The sequence below is a fragment of the Gnatocerus cornutus genome, chromosome 4 (assembly GCF_029298725.1).
Source record: "Gnatocerus cornutus isolate USDA-ARS CGAHR chromosome 4, icGnaCorn1.1, whole genome shotgun sequence".
Classification (NCBI taxonomy): domain Eukaryota; kingdom Metazoa; phylum Arthropoda; class Insecta; order Coleoptera; family Tenebrionidae; genus Gnatocerus; species Gnatocerus cornutus.
The window spans coordinates 6,670,572-6,693,286 of record NC_142236.1 but is presented as its reverse complement, the minus strand read 5'-3'; the positions used below and the strand labels follow the sequence as shown (position 1 = coordinate 6,693,286).

Here is a 22,715-nt window from a genome sequence, read left to right as displayed (position 1 = left end):
CTTCAATACAAAGAAAATTAATTTTTTCTAGTTCCATCCACGACGGTTGGTACCGCTAAACTCCCTAGATTCCACCCCAAACGCCGAATTTCGTGTTTGGAGACGCTGTTTTTCTAACCCACGCGTTCCTGGCTCGGTGAGTGTACAATGTGTCCCTATGGGAGCCCTAAGACCATTAAAAACATTTTTTCTAGTATTTAAAATGTCACTTTGACGTCTGTCACAGTGATGAAAGTCCCTAGTGTCAGTGCTCAGTGATGTCAAACGCGCAGTGTTGTATTTTCAATTTTAGGATGAAATAGTTTCAAAATGCCTTCACACAAGCCTGTGAAGACTTACGAGAAGAGAACCCGAGCGCAACTGAACAAAAGCACGAAATCTGCAGAGGCGATCAACGCTCTGTTCGCTCAGAATCTCAAGCAAAGGTTGAAATGTCGAAGGAAAGCCAAACTCAAAGTAAAAGAGTTACCCCCCAGAACCGCGGAGTACCTCACTGATGACTCGCTGAAAGTTACCCCAAACAACACTTTTGATAGGTTATTGAGAGGGAAGGTTTACAACCCCGTGAAAGTTTGTAAATTGGTTAAAATTAACTCAAGCAGTGATGCTACAAAGAGTATCAGTTTTCACTCGCCTATTATGACGAGGACGCGGAGCGGCACTAGACTTGTGGTTAGTGAAGTCTCTGAGAAGTCCCAGCAGACGTCTGTTCTCGAGAACAACTCAAAAAAAGTCTCAGTTGATAAAGACTTGATAACTAAAAGCATCTCAGTTGAGAAAGAACAGAAGAAACCGAATTTCTCGTCTCTGAGTTACATTCAACTCCCCAAAATCACGGAAAACGAGGTCTCAACTGACCAACCATACCGCCCGTTGTTCTCAGAGACATTCAGAGAGCGCCAAGTAGTCCATTCAAGCACCCCCGCCATCCCCCCGACTCAGAAAATCGTCGCAGACTCCATCTCTCCCATTATAAAATCTGACTCTTCAAACTCGTCAAAACTGATCGAGAAATCGTACGACCATATCAGAAAATGGGACGACAATTTTCCCAAAGAAGACACGCCTAAGAGGAGGTCCACCCGCAAGACCGACACTAAGGGGCGGCGCCGCAAGATACTAACCGCTTCGCCGCGAAGCCGCGATTGGAAGCTTCAGATCTCACCAAAGGTGTACCTTCGTAACTTTGATAGGCGGAAATCAAGCGAGGGGAGGAGCACGGAGCTGCGTGGTTTTACAGAGGAGGAGCAAAGTAGTTCGTGGGAGGAGTCAAATCGTCTTCAGAGCTTTTTCAATAGCGCGAGTCTTGATTATGGGAAGGCGAAGAGAAAGTTTCCGAGTTTTAAGTGTGATCGGAGGATTACTATTAGGAGGAAGTCTGTGGGGAAAGTTCCGAGGAAAAGTAGTAATAAGAAGACACCTGATAGAAGAAGTACAAATGTCGCGAAAGGAGTTAAAACTCGTGCGACTATTCATAGTGGGGTGGAATCTCAACGGAGGACTGTGACGAGTTTGAGGTCGAGGAGGACCATCCAGAGTACCAGGACCAAAACATCGGCTCGAATTGAAGGAAGAAACTCGAAGAAGTTGGTGGTTATACTGTCACCAATAAGATCTGAAGCGAAATCTCGAACCTCTTCTGCTTCTAAAGTAGATTCGAGAAGCTCCTCTTCATCTCACTGTTACTTTACCAGAAGAAGGACAAAAGTGAAGTCTAATGGATCTTCTGCATCTCAAGATCCTTCCAGTGAAAGAAGAACGAATTTGAAGTCTAGAAGCTCGTCCAGGGGCGAATCTAGTGGCAGAAGAACAAATTTGAAGTCTCGGAGTTCCTCAGCGTCTCAGCTGGATTCTTCAATCAGTGAGAGGAAGACGAGATTGCAATCGAGGATTTCCGTGCCTCAACCTGCTCCTTCTAATAGAACTAGCAGAAGAAGAACAAATCTCAGAAGTTCTGTTGCTCAACTCGATTCTTCTACTGACGCTGGAGAAACAAAGCCAAAAATCTCTCTAAGACGCGCCACACGATCTAAAAGGACTAGACTATCTAGCAGTACTCCAATCCCAAAAAGGAGTCTGCGCTCCAGGACCAAGAAGACCAACCTGAAGAAAGATTCCAATGAAGTTCAATCCACATCTTTCGATTTCAGCTCGGAGAAGGAAGCGACTTTAGAAGAAGAACCAGAAGTATCGAAGCCCGGACTGACTGTAGACCTCCAAGAATTCGACAATTTTGTCCACGGAGGCTACACCAGTCCTCAAAGCAACGCCAAAAACGTTAGTGTGATAACAGTGAGCGACGACAGCGTTTTTGCGCCGTCGCCATTCAAATCGCCATATCCGAAATCTCACACCTCCCACTTGCAATATGCTACGCCCCTGAAAACCCCCAAGACCAATCCGGATTCGAAGATCATCATTTTGAGTAACATTTCTTTGGGGAGGGGCGTGCATTCCTGTATTGACGCGTTACGAAAGATCAATCATGATCATTCCTACACTTCCCCAGTGGTGCAGACTCCGCCCCGCTTACACAGTACGCCACGCCTACGAGCCACTCCCCGACAGAGTCCGAGGAAATCCCAGAATCTCTCTAATGTTAATGAAACTTCGATTGTTGATGAAGACAAATTCATAGCTCCCAAAACGCCGGTTTTTAAACATATTCTATTGAAACCGGGGAAGTCGTACAGGCGGTCGTTGTCGTTGTTGAGGCGGAGCTCGGTTCTGGTGGATTTACCAAAGAGAGGGTGTCCCATTGGTAAGATATTTTGTTGTTTTGTTCGTGTATTTATGTCTGATTGTAGATTGTCGCTGTGCGAATTGTGTTGTACGAAAAAAATTCGATTGGGACGTGTCGAGGCGCTCGCAAATTGTACCTGTGGCCAAGAAGCCGAGTAGGCTGTCTCTTTTGGACTCTTACGCAAGGACTAGTGTTTGTGAGTATGGGGGCTGTGGGGTGCGGGTGAGAATTGACGTAACGCTAAAATTAGATTCTAGGGTCCCTAAAGCGGTTGGTAGTTTTGTCATAGCGAGCGTGACTTTTACGCGAATCATTCAAATTCTGTGACAGGCTGAACAACCAACCGATTTCAAATTTTAAAGATTTAGTGTCTTGCTTGTTTTACTTGTTGGTAGCTCTGTATCTACCAACTATTGGAACTGTCATTAAGATGCGTAATGTCACACAGCCAAAGATAAGTTCTACAATAATAGGCAGGAATACCAACAGTTTTCAAATTTCAAAGCTTATTAGGAAAGGGTTTTAAGAAATTATAGGGATTTGAAGCCTTTGAAGCTTTTATATGCCTAATAGGATCTTTTACAACTTTTCTGAACGCCGTCTAGGAGGCCTTGCAGAGTTTGTAGTAAAGTTTTGCATGGAGTTTTGCAGGCTCTACAGCCTGTAAAGTATGCAACCTCCCACTCTGGAGGATCAACAAACCGTGCCGGTCCATTTAAATACCATTCAGAGTTGTTTAGAAGCAGTATTTAATCATTTTTTGTATTGTAGTTGGGTTGCAACTTCTTAAAATGTATTGCCTTACCAGTGAATGGTAAATGTTTAATTTTAGCCAGAATACAAGCTGGTATCTCTTATTAATTTTTGGCATATTAAGTTAAATTTTAATAAAATCGTAAAGTTCTTTTTAGGGCTATTTATATGCAACTTGTAACTTTGCAAAATCCATGACGATACTAAATACAGCAAATATGGCAAATTCAATTTATTAGGATTTTTTGAATTAAATTATTTTCTTGTAATTTTCTTCGCGTTAGGAGTATCTCTAAAAGTTAGGTATTATTCTAAGAGAAGTTGCTTAGAATCAAATTTTAAGTTCATTTATAACAAATGAGGAGTTTTTAAACGAAAAATTTCCAATTTTTATTTTATCACATACAATTCTTTTAAGCAGTATAATACATTGTATAATAAGAATTGGCGAACCAAAATGAGCCATGAATTCTTTAGTACATACAATGTTGTCAATGCTCTCTTACACAATTTTGAACCACTTTCAACTTTAAATTTTGAGTTCCCATTAAGTATAATTTTATGCGAACTAAAAAATAAACAAAATCATTTATTTAGCAAAAATGAACAAAATAATAATATTTCATTATCAATCATTATCTTTCGAATTTAAAGATTTTAGTATTTAAAGAAAATCCAAATATGAATTTTAAGTTGAAATTATGTAAGAAATGTCTTCTGAACAACTTTTCTTAAAAATCGAAGACTCCAACACCAAGGAAAAGTTCACTGTATTCAAAAACTCGTGGACAATCTATCATTTTCAAATTTTTTCTTCTAAAATTAAGGAAGATAAACGCTTATTCATTTAAAGTACAAAGCACTGTATTATTTTTTCGTCTAATCTTCAGATATTTTAATTTTATTTTAATTTTTATCGTCAAGTGACAAACGCCTGTAACTTTTTTTGCGATTTTTTTAATATCAAATTTGGAAAGTCGTCATTCGTTGGCGTTTTTGGACCACTAATTACGCCAAAAGTGTTCTAAAATAAACAATTACAACTCATTGGCAGTATAGATAATTCATATTAAAAGATTTCAACCCAACCATAGTAAAAACACAGTCAAAAATAATTAAATACTGCATCTAAACAACGCTTTCAATGGTATTTAAATGGAACGGCACGGTTTGTTGATCCTCCAGAGTGGGAGGTTGCATAATTTACAGGCGGTAGTGCCCGCACTCCATATTATTGCTTAACCTCACTAAATTTTAGGGATTTTATTGATGTATAAAAATTTTGCTATGTTTATCAAGTCAAGCCCATAAAATATACAGCCGGGGACAAAAAATCTTAGACGTCAATGTCATCTAATTGTCACATGGTGTAAAACCCCTTTTACAATTGGTAACCTTCCTTTTTTGCATTGTCAATTTTGACAGTTTTATTTTTTTTATTTTAAAATGGTTAGAATTTTCAGTGTTTCCATGATTATAAGGATTTGACTGTAGATCATGCCACTCTGTACTAAAAAGACTTCTAATTTTATCGGCTTTAAATACTTCAGTCATGACAATTCTGAATTGACAACACTATGACGATACTTTGATGTTTTAAACGTCAATAATGACAATGACAGTAGTAATGCACAGACTACACTCAAATTTTTGAAACGTCAGAAAAATGACGTCTAAGATTTTGTATCTTGCTGTAGGTATACTTAGGCTCATTACTAACGGTCCACTTATTAAAAAATTAAGTTGGCAGCAGTCCCTAGTGATATTCATCGGTAGCAGTTGGCAACACAAAAGTTTGTCTTTGACACAACTGGGATATGCGTAGACGCTAATCGTCTTGCGCAAGATTGAGAAAACTTGTTAAATCTCTATTGAAATTTCTCTTTTACAACAAATTTTTTTAATTAATTTATTAATTAATACACTCCACTTGGACAACATGTTAACCTTAAAACTTGCGACATTCAATTTTCCCCTAATTTTCTCCCTAAAGAATTAAAAGTCTCATTTACATCCAAGAATTTTTGAAAATTTACACAAGAGGGTGGACTGATGGCAATGAGCTACACTTTAGTACTTTTATGAGATCCCCAAAAATTAATGAGGGATTTTAATGATCTCATGTTGGTATTTCTGCTTATGAAAATAGCCACTACATCGTAATTGAAATCTTGAAATCAATCCAACTGTGACAGATCTTTGCAAATCAATCATTTTCTAACCCCAAAGAGACAGGAGTACCAACCTATTTTCTATTCCTGATTAAAAAACAATCGTGAAGATCTGGGAATCGGATGGTGTGAAAAATTCGAATTGTGTTGGTAACTCTGCGGCAATTTGAGATTTAACATAATTCATGTAAAGAAACGTCATAATTATGACAGTTGTGGCCTTACGGTGTTACCAACACTTAAAAACAATTCAAATCACCAAAATTTCATGCGTGGTTGTTCCGTTTGATAAACTGGTAAATGGCGTGATTTCAAGTAAATCTTGCGAAATCCCTCGCGTGAATGATTCAACTTAATTCCTGGAAAATGACTCACAATATCGGCAATCTCCGTTTGATAATTCTGTGAAATTCGTCTTTCACTCTCTCGTCCAATCGCGCTTGCCTGTTCCGTTCACGTGACCTCAGTTTTGGCGTGGCGTCGCGTCACAACTAGATCGTTCTGTCCTCGCATCGCAATCCGCGCAAAACCTCGGGAAGTTCCAAAGTTTCAAGTGACAAACTCCGTTTCTTTTTTGTTTTTTTCTCCTTTTTCCCTCGTTTATCCAAAATTAACGTGAGTGCCCCTTTTTTAACCTGTTCTACGGAAGAATTTGGTCACGGTTGCATGCAATACGTTGCGGCTACGTTACGTCAAGTCGAAAACAGTTGCATGTGCATAACGAAGTACGCCGTTCCTCCAGGTTATGTGCAAGGAGAAGATTTACTCGAAAATTTGGATGATAGCGTTCGAAGTCTTACGTTAAATGCCAGAAGTTCAATCGGGAAAAGTCTACAAGTCACAGCGAGAGACGTGGTCCTGCGAAGATGTGGTCAAACGGAGGTTTTGAGGTTCGACGAGTGCTATCCGCCGAGGTGAGTTTACCTTTAAACTGTTCATTTACCGTTATGTCTCTTTGTTTACGTTAATGAGGTTGAGAAAGCTGCTTGATTAGAAACGAAAACTTTCGATTTTGCGACTTTGTTGCGCAACGATTGGTCGAACGGTGATGCTACTTTGTTTCGTAGAAAGGGGGCCCTAAAATAACTCACATCACAATGGAAGGTTTTTCGAAAAAGCAGACTTGTGACGTCATGGAACTTACGTGACATACTTTTGATTTGATACAGTCTGTTCCGAAAAATTTGCAGTGGAAAACGTACGTCTGGTTTGAGCATTGAGCAAAGTTATTTAATGAAATTATGTTTATTTATTTGAAGATGTTGAAAGTCCCTGCTGAGGCCTCTAGTTTACATTTTTATTGATGCGTGTATTGTTTAGAAATTGTGAATAATAATATTGTTGACAATTTATTCTGTTCTGTATGACGTACACTACGACATACGTTTTTTTTTTTTAAACTGTTTGTCTTTAGTTGGGGACCTGGTCAAAGTTCTAGACAGTCCAAATTTCAAGATGCAAATGTTCAGTCAAGGTCACAATGTCCAAAGTGTTCATTGTGTAATAAAATTAAACTTCTTGCATATGCTGTTAGTACAGTTTTTTGGTCATAGGAATGTTTTAACTAATTACAAAGATGGTATCATATAGAAAATGTTAAAATTTTAAAGAAATTAAGAATATTTCTTTTAAATTATTAAGCAGGTGTTTTGCTTTTTGTCCACTAAAGCTGCTATTGAATACATATACGGCTAGATAAAATTAAAATCCGTATTCATTTTAAGCAGTTCTGATCGAATAAGAAAGCTTAGACTCTCTACATCTAGTTCAAATAAATAGCGTGCTTTAATGCGACTCCTTTTCTGATTTCCTTGTGATTTCGTCCAACTTTTCCTGATTTCCTTGTGATTTCGTATGACTTCTCCAGATTTCCTTGTGATTTCGTCAGACTTCCTCAGATTTCTTAGTGATAACCTCGTGATATCCTCTGATTTCTCCTATTAATTGCCCCTGATGTCCTAACAAGTTCCCTTTATTCTCTAGTGATTTCTTAGTGATGACATGATTTCCTTGTGTTTTCGTCTGACTTCCCCTGATTTTCTTGTGATTTCGTCTGACTTCCTCTGATTTCCTTGCGATTTCGTCCAACTTCTGCTGATTTACTTGTGCCTTGTGATTTCGTCTCAATTCCCCTGATTTCCTTGTAATTTCGTTCAACTTTCCCTGACTTCTTTGTGTTTTCCTCTCACTTTCCCGGATTTCCTTGTAATTTCGACTGACTTCTCCATATTTCCTTGTGATTTTGTTCAACTTCCCCTGATTTCCTTGTGATATCATCTGATTTCCCCTATTAATTGCCCCTGATGTCCTATTATGTTTCCCTTATTTTTTAGTGATTTCTTATTGATAATATAATTTCCTTGTGTTTTCGCCTAACTTCTCCTGATTTCCATGTGATTTCGTCCAACTTTCTCTGATTTCCTTGTGATATCCTCTGATTTTCCCTATTAATTGTCCCTGATGTCCTAATAAATTCCCCTTATTTTCTAGTGATTTCTTATTGATGACATGATTTCCTTGTGTTTTCGTCTGACTTCTCCTGATTTCCTTGTGATTTCGTCCAGCTTTCCCTGATTTCCTTGTACTTCGCCTGATTTCCTTGTGATTTCGTCTGACTTTTCCTGACTTCCTTGTGATTTCGTCTGACTTCTCCAGATTTCCTTGTGATTTTGTCTAACTTCCCCTGATTTCCTTGCGATTTCGTCCAACTTCTCCTGATTTACCTGTGCCTTATGATTTCGTCTCACCTCCCCTGATTTCTTTGTGATTTCGTCCAACTTTCCCTGATTTCCTTCCGATTTCATCTCACTTCCCCTGATTTTCTTGTAATTTCGTCTGACTTTTCCTGACTTCCTTGTGATTTCGTCTGACTTCTCCAGATTTCCTTGTGATTTCGTTCAGCTTCCCCTGATTTCCTTGTGATTTCGTCCAACTTCTCCTGAGTTCCTTGTGATTTCGTCAAACTTCCTCAGATTTCTTAGTGATAACCACATGATATCCTCTGATTTCCCCCTATTAATTACCTCTGATGTCCTAACAAATTCCCCTTATTTTGTAGTGATTTCTTATTGATGACATGATTTCCTTGTGTTTTCGTCTGAATTCCCCTGATTTCCTTGTGATTTCGTCCAGCTTTCCCTTATTTCCTTGTACTTCGCCTGATTTCCTTGTGATTTCGTATGTTATCCTCTGATTTCCTTGTGATTTTGTCTGATTTCCCCTGATTTTCGTGTGGTTTTGTCTAACTTCCCCTGATTTCCTTGCGATTTTGTCCAACTTCTTCTGATTTACTTGTGCCTTATGATTTCGTCTCACCTCCCCTGATTTCTTTGTGATTTCGTCCAACTTTCCCTGATTTCTTTGTGATTTCGTCCAACTTTCCCTGATTTCCTTCCGTTTTCATCTCACTTCCCCTGATTTTCTTGTAATTTCGTCTGACTTTTCCTGACTTCCTTGTGATTTCGTCTGACTTCTCCAGATTTCCTTGTGATTTCGTTCAGCTTCCCCTGATTTCCTTGTGATTTCGTCCAACTTCTCCTGATTTCCTTGTGATTTCGTCAGACTTCCTCAGATTTCTTAGTGATAACCTCATGATATCCTCTGATTTCCCCTATTAATTACCCCTGATGTCCTAACAAATTCCTCTTATTTTGTAGTGATTTCTTATTGATGACATGATTTCCTTGTGTTTTCGTCTGAATTCCCCTGATTTCCTTGTGATTTCGTCCTGCTTTCCCTTATTTCCTTGTACTTCGCCTGATTTCCTTGTGATTTCGTATGTTATCCTCTGATTTCCTTGTGATTTTGTCTGATTTCCCCTGATTTTCTTGTGATTTTGTCTAACTTCCCCTGATTTTTCCAACTTCTCCTGATTTACCTGTGCCTTATGATTTCGTCTCACCTCCCCTGATTTCCTTGTGATTTCGTCCAACTTTCTCTGATTTCCTTCCGTTTTAATCTCACTTCCCCTGATTTTCTTGTAATTTTGTCTGACTTTTCCTGACTTCCTTGTGATTTCGTCTGACTTCTCCTGATTTCCTTGTGATTTCGTCAGACTTTCTCAGATTTCTTAGTGATATCCTCTGATTTCTCCTATTAATTACCCCTGATGTCCTAACAAATTCCCCTTATTTTCTGTGATTTCTTATTGATGACATGATTTCCTTGTGTTTTCGTCTGAATTCCCCTGATTTCCTTGTGATTTCGTTCAACTTCTCCTGATTTCCTTGTGATTTCGTCAGCCTTCGTCTGAGCTTGCGTTCGAGAGGCTCGGACTAACTAAATTATATGTATCTATAGTTAAAATAAGCAAGCTATAGAATACATGTATAGTATGACGTTTATAAGCCTCAACTTGGGAAAACAATGAATTTAATCATCCCTTCTTAAAAAATCTTAAATAAATAACTGTCGAATCGATCATATGCAACCCTGTATCATTAGATTCCAAATATGACGTGTGATTCTAATAACAACTAGAAAAGTCGCATCCAAATCTTTTTTTTTACTTCTTTCTTATCTTTGTTTATTCAGTTTTAAATGTAAATTGTCTTCATGGGGTTCAGGTCTAAACCTCTGAACTCTCCAAGAGTGTCATTGCTTTCCTTGTTTGCACGACGTGGACGATAACTCGACAAAAGCAAGGCTTTAGACATGTTTAATTACCGTTTGTTGATACTAATTTCTTTGTTGTTTTCTTAGTTGCGTCGCCGCAAATCAACTTGAAATCCTTTCGTCTGAACAAAGTAACCACTGATTAAACCTCGTTTTCTCGAATTATCACACTACGCAAACAACGTCGTTAATTGCGCAAAGAGCACAGAACAGTTAAAAATATCCTGGCAAGGTTCCCTTGATTTCCGCGTTTATAAAAAGGACTTCCTGTTAATTTTAGCGCGTGTGGAATCTAAATGTGGTCAATAAAGTTCAATAAAATTTGTACACAATAGTGTGGTTCGATGGTTTTTATCGTTAGCGCATTAAACTGTTGGAATGAGTCAGAAATACACACCACATGGAAGATTTTTATCTGTTGAACTCATTTTTTTTTATCGAGGACAGTTATTTTTAGACAGATTTATTGGAATTTGGTATTAAAAAGGTTATCGAATTATCAGTTCCGAGTAACTGGTGTGAAACTGCGTCTGTTGGAACAAAAATAAAATAATTAGTTTGTTTGAACACCTGACGTGTTTATTCCAAACAAAGCCAACTGTAAATATTTTCGACCTTCATATGTTTGTTGGCTAAACTAGAATGCTGTCATTCGGTTTTTCTTGAATTTCTGTCTATTTTTACCACCCCCCGGTTTTGCTATTACCGACGTCCGATTGCTAAAAATAAGTCCAGGGTCGACCTTGCACCTGATAGTTCAGTTCAATCGATCCGGAGATTGCTGCACGCTACTGGAATTGGGAAAGGGATCAAGGGCGCGTCCTTTTGATCTCGGGAATATCCACTTTGTGTTGTAGAAAATGTGAAATGAACTGTTTTTTTTCTGTTTCAGCGCCCTTCAGAATTGTCAGAAAATTGGGGAAGGCGTCTATGGCGAGGTCTTCCTCTATCGAAACCCAAATGGGGGCACTTCCGTCATGAAGATCATTCCCATAGAGGGCGACCTCATCGTTAACGGGGAAAGACAGAAGAAATTCGAGGAGATCTTATCGGAAATAGTCATATCGATGTAAGTAGAAAAATTACTATAAGTTAGGCGATTTCTACTTCTGGCGAGCGAAGCGAGCAATTTCTTCTATAGTTAAGCGAAATTTTTGTTCTATTTCCTGCCTTCTTGGTCACTCTGTTGGCAGTTTAAATATTTTATCTGATTCGGTGTTTTAAGAGTTCCATTGTAGCATTGTTTTTTAATTGTTTGTGATGGTTCGTACTTCTATCAATTGGTTGTCGAAATAATGAAAGTAATTCAATAATAAATGTCATTTGATGACAGTTGACACCAACTTTACTGTTAAAGGAAAATGAAAACTTCAAATGGTCAACAGAAAAACTTGCGCAAAAGACACTTTGTAAGACAGTCTGGCGGACTTTTTCCATGGAATGACTTACGAAACTAGTGTTTTAATATTCTATTATTTTTATTTTAATGCTATGATGGCCTACTTTTTATTGTTTCTATATTTTAATTTTTATTTTGTTGCTTTTTCCCAAAAATTTCTGTGGTTTTATCCTTCTGTTTTTATTATTTACTTTTTATTTTCTTTTTTATCCTGTTGATTGTTAGTTCATTTTTCTTGGCTTTTTTTTCTCCTTTTGGAAACATTTTTTTCTCGTTCTTATTAGAACCTTGCCAGAGAATATAATTGCTGTTGTCATTCGCATAATCTTTTCATCCTTTCTTGGATCAGTTCTTCACGGCTTCTTTTTCCGTTTATTGCATTCGTAGTATTCATACCTCCCTCTTCCTTTTTTATACAGGGTGATGAAAAAAAGGCGCCCATGAGTGGAAGTACCATGTCCTCTTCAGTTAAACCATATCAGAAATCAAAGCAAAATTAATTAAAACTCATTCCTTTTCACAATATGGATTTTTTTTAAAGGAAAAACTTCGCAATGCCGCTCAACCCATTCTAATAAAATTTTACATTCGGCAGTATCCGTAACTAAGCAACTAATACTAAGAGCTTTACAATGTTGCAACATTGAAAAAATCTGCAAAGCTAAGAAATGGCACTTTTAACAGTTCCAAAAACTTGGTTTAAAGCATTTTTGTCCGTTTTTTGACTCAGAATATCATCAACTGTAAAAAATGTGATGTCTAACAATGTGATTCTTATAAAAAGTTTATCGAAACAGAGTTTGATCGTTTATAAAAGAAAGCTTCTATCTTAGTTAAAAAAGCACAAATTTTGTTTTGGTTTTCAATTTTGGACTCTGGAAACATGATAGGGTAGCACAGGCGCCTTTTTCATCACCCTGTATTCTTCTTTAATTTTCATTTCCCTTTTTCTCGAAATTTTTGTCGGTGCCTTCTCCTTCCCAAAGAACCATTTTTGTTTGTCTTTATCTTTCTTTTTTACTAGTCGTTTCTTGGTTATTGTTATCTCATGGTTATTCTTCAATTTTTTCTTATTTCGATGGTATCTGTTCGTATTTTCCAAATTTATTGTCATTTTTGTGTCATCATCTTTCTCTAAATTATTTGGGCTTCATCTTCGTTGGTTCTTGACGATTGTTAGCTCCCCGTTTCTTTTTTTTTCTCTTGTTATTATGTTTATTCGTAATTACTTGTCGTTGCCATTTTTGTTTAGCAACCTTCATTCTTCTTTGTATTGTCTAGGTTTCATTGTTTCTTTGTAATTATTGGCTCATTGTTCTTATTTCTTCTGTTTGTCATTTCATTCTTTTTTCTTATTATTCATCATCTTTCATTTCTTCTCTTCCCTTTATCATCTGTACTGACGTTTTTTCGTTTCCATACCTTCATCCTTCCTTTAACCATCTAGTTTTTAGATCACTTCTTTTTTTTGCGTAGTTTCATTTCCTATGCGACCGTTGTTTTTGAGCTTTCATCCTTTTTTTATATTACCTGGTTTCTTGGATATCTACTCCCTTGTTTGTTAATGATTCTTCCCTCATTGTTTTTTTTAGTTCTGATTGTAGTTTGCAAATATTTCTTCCTTTTGTTGTTTCTTCTATGTTTTTGAAAAATGTTGTTTGCGTTTTCGCACCTTCGTCCTTTTAATCATTTTGTTTCTTCCTTGTTTCGTGGTTAGCTTCTTCTGTTATCTTAAATTCTTCATTCTTCCTTTTATCATCAATTTTCTGTAATCCTTTTCCTTTGTGAACCTTCAATACTATTTGTTTTTCTATTTTTATTTCATGCTCTTCCAACTCTAGGATTTCCATTGAACATTTTTGATAGTTATATAGGCTGCAGATTTTTTGTCTCCACCTTTTTAAAACCAAACAATTCTTTCTTCCAGGGAGTTGAGCAACCTGAGAAACAACAAAAAGAACACAACCACGAGCTACTCAGAAGTCCAAAAAGTCCGTTGTTTACAAGGCAACTACCCCGACCGCCTTCTAGACCTGTGGGACCTCTACGACGAGACCAGAGGCTCTGAAAACGACTCTCCACAGATGTTTCCCTCTGATCAAATGTACATAGTCTTGGAACTAGCCAACGGCGGCAAAGATCTAGAGGGCTTTGTTTTCAACAACGCCGTACAGGCTTTCGCTATGTTTAAACAAGTAAGTCTTCTTATCACTATCAAAATCAAATTGATAATTTTTCCCTCAGACTGCATGTGCCTTGGCTGTGGCCGAATCTCAATTGAAATTCGAACATCGTGACCTCCACTGGGGCAACGTCCTCGTCAGCGGTTGCGATAAAAACCAAACTTTGACGTACCGTGTTAACGGAAAAGAGATCGAAGTCGAATCGACTGGTGTTGAAATCGCGATTATTGATTTCACGTTATCGAGGATCGAGTTCGATGGAGTTGTTATTTTTAATGATTTGAGTCTTGATAACGAGTTGTTTGCTGCCAAAGGCGATTATCAATTTGAGATCTACAGGTTGATGCAGAAAGGCAACGGGTAAGTTGGTGGTCACGTGGGTTTGTGTGTGTACTACGTTCGTTTTTCTAGGAATGAGTGGCAACACTTCCAGCCGTACTCCAACGTGTTGTGGTTGCACTACCTTCTGGACAAGGTTCCCATTTTAAGGTACAAGAACGTGAAGAGCAAAGTACATAAGGAATACTTGGAGAAGCTGAACAATATGAAGGACGAGATTTTATCGTACAAGAGTGTCACAGAGTTTATTGAGGATTTTTTTTAACTATTTTGTACAGCTTGTAATGGTTTTATGATTTCTATTTCACTTTGTTTGATTAGATGGTAATTTAATGTTTGTATTTAATAAAACAATTAACTTTAACAAAAAGAACTATTTGGTGTATTTACAGTCAATAATTTAATGAGAACTTATCGGAACAACGACAGTTTTCTTCCACTAGGCATTTTACCATTGCTGTCTATCAAACCTGCTTGGACGTATTCTAGAGCTGGCATTCTTCTTAGATCTCCTCGTGCGGCTACTGAAGGTTGCGAACTGAGTAAGCGTTTGGCGACCGATTGGATGTCGTCTCTGGTGATTTTGTCTGGAAGAGAAAACTTAGAAGTTAACACCTTTTGGTTATAATTTCTTTTACCTATTTCGTTGATGAAGTATTGTGGTCGCTTCCGATGACCTATCGCAAGGACTTGACGTCCGATGTCTTCGAAGATGACGGGGCGAGATTCCAGGTTCATCAGGAGCATGGACTGGAGCTGAGTTTTCGCTCGCTGGAAAAAAAATTGTTTGATAATCGGCGCATCCACCATTGAGAAGAAACGAGTGATACAGATTTGAAAACGAAGAAAAAAGGCGGGAATGTAGAAATGGGACTAGAAAGAAGACAAATCAACAGTCTTGTAGGAAAAGAAAAAGCAAGCGACGCAGTAGAAATGAAGAACCAAGGAAAACAGGAAAGAAACAAAATAACTAAGAATGAAAAAAAAATGAAAGAAATGAGCAGACAAAGAAGGGTGGTAAATCCCATAAGAACACAGGAAGAAGGAATAAGAAACGAAATGCAGAAGAGTAATTAGTCGAACCAAAAAAAAAAGAAAATTTTGCAAATTTTTAAAGAAATGGGCAGACCTTTATTTAATAAAAAATAAAGAGAAACGGTGAGAATAAGAAAAAACAAATAGAAAAAAGAAAAAAAAGACTAACAAAATAAATGAAGAATGAGACAAAACACATTAAAAATGAGCACACGAAGGTCTAGCAAAAAAGTGAAATTGTAAGTCCCGGACGAAAAGAAGAAGAATCAAGAAAAACGGGGAAGAAACTAAGAAGAATGAAGTAAAAGAAAAACACAAGGTGAAGACATAATAGACAAGCCAAAAAAACAGATTTTGCAGAAACAGGCAAATAAAAACAAAAAGACTGGAGAGACAAATAATGAGCAACGGATGAAACTAGAAAGACACAAATTAAAGGATCACTCAAGTATAGTAATACATCAAAGAGACGAAGAAGAAATTCAGATTTAGTAGAAATACAGAGAAGCAAAGTGAAGAAAAATGAGAATAGAGGTACAGAAGTCTAATAACAATGAAATTTAAGAGAAAGTTTAATTTTTTATATGTAAAAAGAGTTGAGAAAAATATAAGAAGAGAGAAATAAAAGGTGGAATGTTCAAATAAAAAAGAAAATCGTTAATTTAGGGGGAGTAAAAAAGAATAAGAAAGCATGTACATATGGAACTAAAAGAGAAAATGAGATAAATTTAAAAATCAAGAAGAGAGCAACAAAAAAGAGACAAATATTCATAAGAAATAAAAAGAATCGGGAGAAAATAAGCAGAAAAACAAGTACAACAACCCGAAATAAAAACGAGAAAAGTAAACAAAACAGGAAATGGAATAAGAAAAGAAGCACACAAAAATCTAATGAGAAAATGTTCATTCTCACAGGAAAAAAAGACGAGATAAAAGGAAGAGGAAAATTTAGAATCAATACGTAGAAACAAGAAAAACAAAAGAATAAATTTTGAAATGAAAGAATTAAAATAAAAGAAGAATTATGAGAAATAAAAGTAAATGAAAGACAAATACGACATGAAATAAAAAATAAAAAAAATATAAAACGAAATTAATTCATTTAAAAAACAGAAATAGGTTTATGAAGAATATAAAAAAGGAAAACCAACAGGAAAAGGAAAATATGAAAAAAAAAAACATCTAAAAAGAAGAAGAATCAAAGGTCTAGTGCTTGAGTAAAAAAAGAAAAGAAATTCATGAAGTCAGAAAAAAATAAAAAACGCAAAGAAAAATAAACAAAACAAGATAAAAAGTAAAAATATATTATTGAGGACAAGAAGTAATGAAAAAGCAGCTAGAAGAACAATAAAAAACGACCAAGAAAAAGAAAAATTATGAGAGCGAACAGAAGTGAAAATAAAAATCGTAGGTAAGAAATGAAAACAAGACAAACTTGCTTTGAACTTTACAGAAGACTCTAAAAAGTAAATAGACCCAGAAAGAAGAAAGGGAAATAAACACCAAAAGACTGAAGCAATAAGTACTACAAATATGCAAAAAAGAAGAGAAATATCAAAGTGAGAACCATAGAACCACAAGTAGGTAAACGAAGTTCATAAAAGTGGGAAGAAAAGTAAAATAAAAAAGAAAAAAATTAAAAGGCTAATTAGAGCTGGAGAAAAGAAATAGAGATAAACCTAAACAAAAAAAAAGGAAGAACTTAAAACCAAGAAGAGTAAGGAAAAATTTAATAATTGTTAAATCTCATAGGGAATGAAGAATGAACGAGATAACACGAATACGCAATACGTACAAACAAGAAAAACAATTAGGCCGAACGAAAGCTTTTATAGTCTCACAGAAAACGATGAAATAATCAATAAAATGAAGGAGAAGAGTAAAACAGCAAAAGTACAGGGTGTCAGGTAACGTTACGGCCATAGACTAATGGGTAATTAAGGAAGGCAAACTGTCTCGGAATCCGCAATCAATTTCATTTTTTTCGTTTTAGTTAAAAAGCTACAAGGCTTTAAAGTTGACCAATAGAATGGCTCCAAATAATTTTTCAATTTTACAGAAATCCAAGTAGCTTTCGGATCAAACGAATAATTTGTCACTTTCCCGTCACATTTGAAGTTTTAAATCAGTGGCGTCAATAAAAGGGAAAAACAACGCAATTTTATTCAAAAAACAGGCAATAAAACAACATTACAATAGATGTTCAAAATGGCCACCATCTTGTTGAACACATAATTGTAAACGACGCAACAATGTTTCCTTTATTGTACCCAACACATTTTCGTTTTGACGAACTTGATTTGTGATGTCCACAAAAATGGAACAAGTACGCCACTGATAAAAAATAAGAACTGTCAGTTAGACGTCAAACAAAAAATTTCCTTCAGTAACTCTGATTCAAATTTTTGTAACCTTATGCAAATTGTTCCCTGATTGGCCACATTCAAAGCCTTCCAGCTCTTAAACGGTTCAAGAAAACCCGAAAAAAACTTCGAAACATTACTTTTCACAGCTGCCTCCATCACCCCTTTTTCTATGGCCGTAACGTTACCTAACACCCTGTATATGAAAAACAAAAACAAAAAACTAAGTAGAAAGAAAAAGATTTAGAAGTCTAGTGCATGAAGGTGGAGTAAACATGTAAAAAAGAAGAATGATCAAAACAAAATAAAATATCCAGAAACATTATTATCAAAGCAATGTGAGAGGAATTGACACTAACAGAAGTATAAGAGATGACGCAAAGGAACGAAAAGAAAGAACAATATAAGAGTTGAATGAAAGCCAAGAAAGATCGGAGATGAGAAAACAGAAGGAAGAGTTCCAAAAATACAAAGTAACAAAACCACCAGAAGGTCGAAATTGATAAAATTGGGAACGAAACGTAAAATAAAAATGAAGAAAATGTGAAGTTTCTGCACGTATTTTGAAGGAAAATGGTTGAAACCCGGCGCATCCACCATTTGTAAAAACACAAGTAACTTAATCCGCCGGTAAAAGCGCTCTCTGCACCCTACTCACTTGCAATTCCTGTTTATTAACCGCCCCTGCCATGTTCACCATTTCCTTAACTATAACTTCCACCATTTCCTTGACATTATTCGGGGGCGCACTCGCGTGTATACATAAAAGACCACTGTCTGCATAGCAATGGTTGTATGAGGTAGCGCTGTACATCCAATGGTACCTAAAACGGCAAAATCAATCGTACCAAAGTCGCCCCAAGGGCGTTTTTACCTGTTCAAAACGTTTGTATACAGTCTCGTGTACATCCCCTTTCCGGGCCCCCCAGCACTGAACGACCCTCCACCCCCTAACATCATATTTAAAACACACGTCGCGATAAAATCGGGGTCTTGGTGGGAACACCCTTCCAACCCCACAACAACGTGGGAGAGTACCGGCAGCCCCGCTGCTGCAAACTGCGGAATATCACACTCCTCCTGCAACCAAAAGCGTAAAAACAGTTTTAGGACTCCGATGGTTACCTGAACGAGCCCCCCTGTGTACTGTGCGACGCTGTCATCCACCGAGACGTTCTTCTTTGGGTTAAACAGCCCCTTTTCGCTCTCCCAAATCGGCCTGTTATCAACGAAATGTTTCTGAACAGCCTCACAGAGCCTGTTGTGATCCACCCCAACCCCAGCCACCACCATCCTCTGGGGGGTGTAGTGTTGGCTCAAATACGTAAAAAGCAGTTCCCTGTCGATTTTGTGCAAATTCTTCGGAGGGCACAACTTTGGGAGACCTAGCGTGTTGTCGCGATAGGCGGCGGCGTGGATCATGTCCATGAGAAGAGTCTCTTGCTCTGGGCGCATGTTCAAAGTTTCTAATTCGAAGTTGATGGCTTGGCGAGCGGCGTCGATCTCGTGGGGGGTTATTTGGGGCCGCAGCGTCGCCTCGGCTAGTAACTGGATGACGTCGTTCAAACCGCTCGTGTAGGCGGAGGCGGCGTAGATGAAAGTGTCTCTGGAGGCCTGGCTGTCGCAGATGCCCCCGTGCTTCTCCAGTTTGTTCAACATGTCGTCCTTGTCCGGATATGACACCGTCGACTAAAATTCAATGAAAATCAGTCGAAATCAGAGGTGGATTAATAATTAATGGATACTAATTTTTTTTAAATCATTCATGGATCGTCTTTAGAGGCAAAATGAAGAAGAGAAATCAAGTAAAACCAAAAAAATGATTTTTGCAGAAGTGAGAAGAAATGGTGAGGCTATGGAGAACTAAAAAGAATGAGAAAAACAAAAATTAAAAAAAAAATAGAACAAAACAACGATGAGATAAAAAATGTGCACACGAAGATCAAGTAAAATGGTGGAATTGTTAGTCCCACACGAAAAGAACGAAAAACGAGAAAGAAACAAACCAACTAAGAAGAATAAAAGAAACGAAGCAGACAAGCGATAAAAAAAAGGAAGACTTAATAGATAAGATAAGGAAAGAACAGATTTTGCAGAAACAAGCAATATAAAAACAAAAAGAAATGGGGAGAGAAATAAACAACAGCGAAAGAAACCAGAAAGATACAAAGAAGAGAATCACAAAAGAGTATAATAAGAATAATATAATAATACATAGATAATATAAGGAGAGAAACTTAGATTTGGTAGAAATGAAGAGAAACGAAAAGATGAAAAATGGAATGAGAAGTACAAACTTTCAATAAGAACGTGGAATATAATAGAAAGTAGAAGAAAATAAAGATGAAGTAAATAACGAAGATAAAGCCTCCTACGAACGAGAAAATGAGATAAAATTAAAAACGAAGAGCACACAAAAAGGATACAGATATTTAGAGGAAATAAAAAGAAACGGAAGAGAATAATCACAAGAACCAGTGTAACAACCCGAAATAAAAACAAGGAATGAAATAAGAAAAGAAGCACACAAAAATATAATGTAGAAATGTTCAATTTCACAGGGAAATAAGTTATTAATGAGAGAAATTTAGATCTACAAGCTCTACGTAAAAAGAACAAAAGCAAAAGAATAAATATGAAATGAAAGAAATAAAATGAAAGCAAATTATATAAGTCTCACATTAAAATATGAAATAATCGATAACATGAAGAAGAAAAACTTTGAATTAGGTGAAATAAGAGTAAATGAAAGACAAGTTGACATGAAATAAAAAGAATAAAAAATAAAATACATTCACTTGAGAGCAGAAACAGGTTTATAAAGAATATAAAAAGGACAAACTAGCAGAAGAAAAATAGAAAAAGATCCAAGTTTTTTTTAAATAGAAAAAGAAATAAATTTAAAGGTCTAATGCTAGGAGTTGTAGAGAAAAGGAATTCAAGAAGTCACAAAAAAAAACGTGCAGGAAAGATGAACAAAACAATAAAGTACAATAAAGTAGAAAATAAAAATACATTAATGGGGGTACCAAACAATAAAAAAGCGTATGAAAGAATTTTGAAAGTGGATTATCATAAAAGAAAAAACATGAAGAGAGAGGAAGAAAAAGGAGAATAAAACTATATGAACCATAAAGAAAAAGCATGAGATGAGGCAGAGAAAACATTTTGCAGAAACAGGAAAATATAAGGAGAAAAAGAAATGTTGAGATATAAAAAGGAGATGAATCAGAACTAAGAAAAGATATAAGCACACAAAAATATAATAAAAAATAATAAACATAATATCTATATTAATACAGTAAACTATGAGAGAAACTTCCATTTAGTAAAAATAAAAAAAAATGAAGAGAAGACAACTGAGAAAGGAAATACAAAGTCGAACTCAAACTCAGTGAAAATCAATATAAATCAGAGGAGGATTAAGTCCGGTTAAGGCCCTGGGCACCCTAGAAAATGATGAATCACTTAAAATCAGAAGAAGCTTCATAGACTTAAGAGTCTCCAGATGCTTTCTCTTTACTTAATTTACTTTAAATTTTTTGAAATTCTGTACAATTATTTTTTGGATTGTCTAAATTAATTTCTAGATTTTTCTTAAATTCTTTGCTCTGTTTAAACTTTCGAAATACTAAATAAATTTTCAAGATTTTTCTTCAGATACTCTTAATTTTGTTTAACCTCTTTATTTTTTCAATATTTCCAAATTCTAATTCTAGATTATTTTAATTCTTTTTAGATTCTCTGTAGTCTCTAGTTCTTTTTATATTATCTATAGATTCTTTATAATTCGTGTATGATTTGGTCCAGTTCTATATTTTCTTATTTGAGTTTTTCTTAGATCACCTGGAGTCTTTAGATTTTTCCTTAAATTATTGTTCGATTTTCTTTTTTATTGTCCTAAGATAATTTTTAAAGCCTTGAGATTTTTTGAATTTGTCCTCAAATTTTCTTGAATGTTTTTTTAGATTCTATCCATATTTGCCTCTAGGCCGATTATCTAGATTCTCCTTAGATTTTTCTGATTTTCTTGAAATCTCTCTAGGAACTTTCAATTCTTTGAAGTTTTTCTTGAACTTATTCTTTCACCGTCTTTGAACTTTCTTTAAATTATTTTTAGACTGTTTTATTCGTTCAAATATTCCTTAGATTTTCCCTAGACTTTCTATATACTCTCTTGGCCTCTTAGATTCTCTCTACATATATTTCCTCCAGATTGTTTTTAAATCCTCCTTATTTGTGTAGATTGTTTTCAGAATAACTATAAATTACCCTAAACTTTTCCTTTTCACAGTTTTGAATCTAAAAAACTATAAAATTGTGGTTACATACAGCCCTTCTCAAATGAAACCCAAGGGCACGTCTGTTTAAATCCGCATCTGATAAAAATGTTAAAAAAAAACTTACATTAAACGCCAGTTTCTCCAAGAAATGTGAAATCCCGCTGGGATACGCCACTTCATACCGCGACCCCGAATCTATCACCACCCCAACAGTGCAAAACTCCCCAAACCGATTCTCTGAGGCCACACGCAAACCATTTGATAAAGTCGTCACTTGGGTAGTTTGGTGCTCTTTTTGTAAAGTTGCGTAAATGGGGGTGGGCAGATTCTCCACTGGTTTGTCCATAGGGGGCATATCTGTCACTTTATCGGATTTGTTGACGAAGCTGCGGCTCGTGCAGCCCCACACACTAAAAAGTGAGGTTAGATTGCGCAAGGAAATTCCGGCGACTTACGGCTTTTTGCAGGTTAAGAGGCATCGTTGGAACTGCTTGTATAGTGCCATTGTCATGAAATGGGGGTGATTTGCTAGATTTGGGGCACTTTCGACATGAGACTACAATTTGACAGGTAGTTTTGACAGTTGACGGAGTAAATTCTAGGCACATTCTAGGGACTTTTGACAATATAGTTACTAACTAACTAATTCGCGGCGTATAATTGGTTGCATACCACCCAGGCGCTTTCTTTTTCTTGAGAACCAAAATACAATCCTTCAAATGAATTGGTTACCATAAAATTGTTAAATTACCAGCCCCGTTACGTCGCAATTACCTCTTTCGCGTAATTGCACCCTCAAATTTAACGACCCCAATTTGGTTTCGTTTAATTT

At 36.4% G+C, this 22,715-nt stretch overlaps 2 protein-coding genes across 2 annotated transcripts; one reads left to right on the top strand and one right to left on the bottom strand.

Annotated features, from left to right (window-relative positions):
- The first annotated feature begins 169 nt into the window (after positions 1-169).
- On the top strand, positions 170-14,575 carry Haspin (haspin). Its single transcript, XM_088034804.1, has 7 exons — positions 170-2,761; positions 2,808-2,939; positions 6,410-6,581; positions 11,174-11,350; positions 13,608-13,875; positions 13,925-14,223; positions 14,275-14,575. Exons 1-7 carry the CDS (start codon positions 310-312, stop codon positions 14,465-14,467), a joined length of 3,693 nt encoding a protein of 1,230 aa, XP_087890930.1. The 5' UTR covers positions 170-309; the 3' UTR covers positions 14,468-14,575.
- Positions 14,421-22,490, bottom strand: LOC148176274 (mitochondrial-processing peptidase subunit alpha). The gene is made up of 7 exons (XM_088034809.1): positions 22,339-22,490; positions 22,008-22,293; positions 18,726-19,289; positions 18,475-18,680; positions 18,259-18,424; positions 14,841-14,973; positions 14,421-14,789 (listed from the first exon to the last, which is right to left on the bottom strand). Exons 1-7 carry the CDS (start codon positions 22,392-22,394, stop codon positions 14,614-14,616), a joined length of 1,587 nt encoding a protein of 528 aa, XP_087890935.1. The 5' UTR covers positions 22,395-22,490; the 3' UTR covers positions 14,421-14,613.
- Between the last annotated feature and the right edge of the window lie 225 nt (positions 22,491-22,715).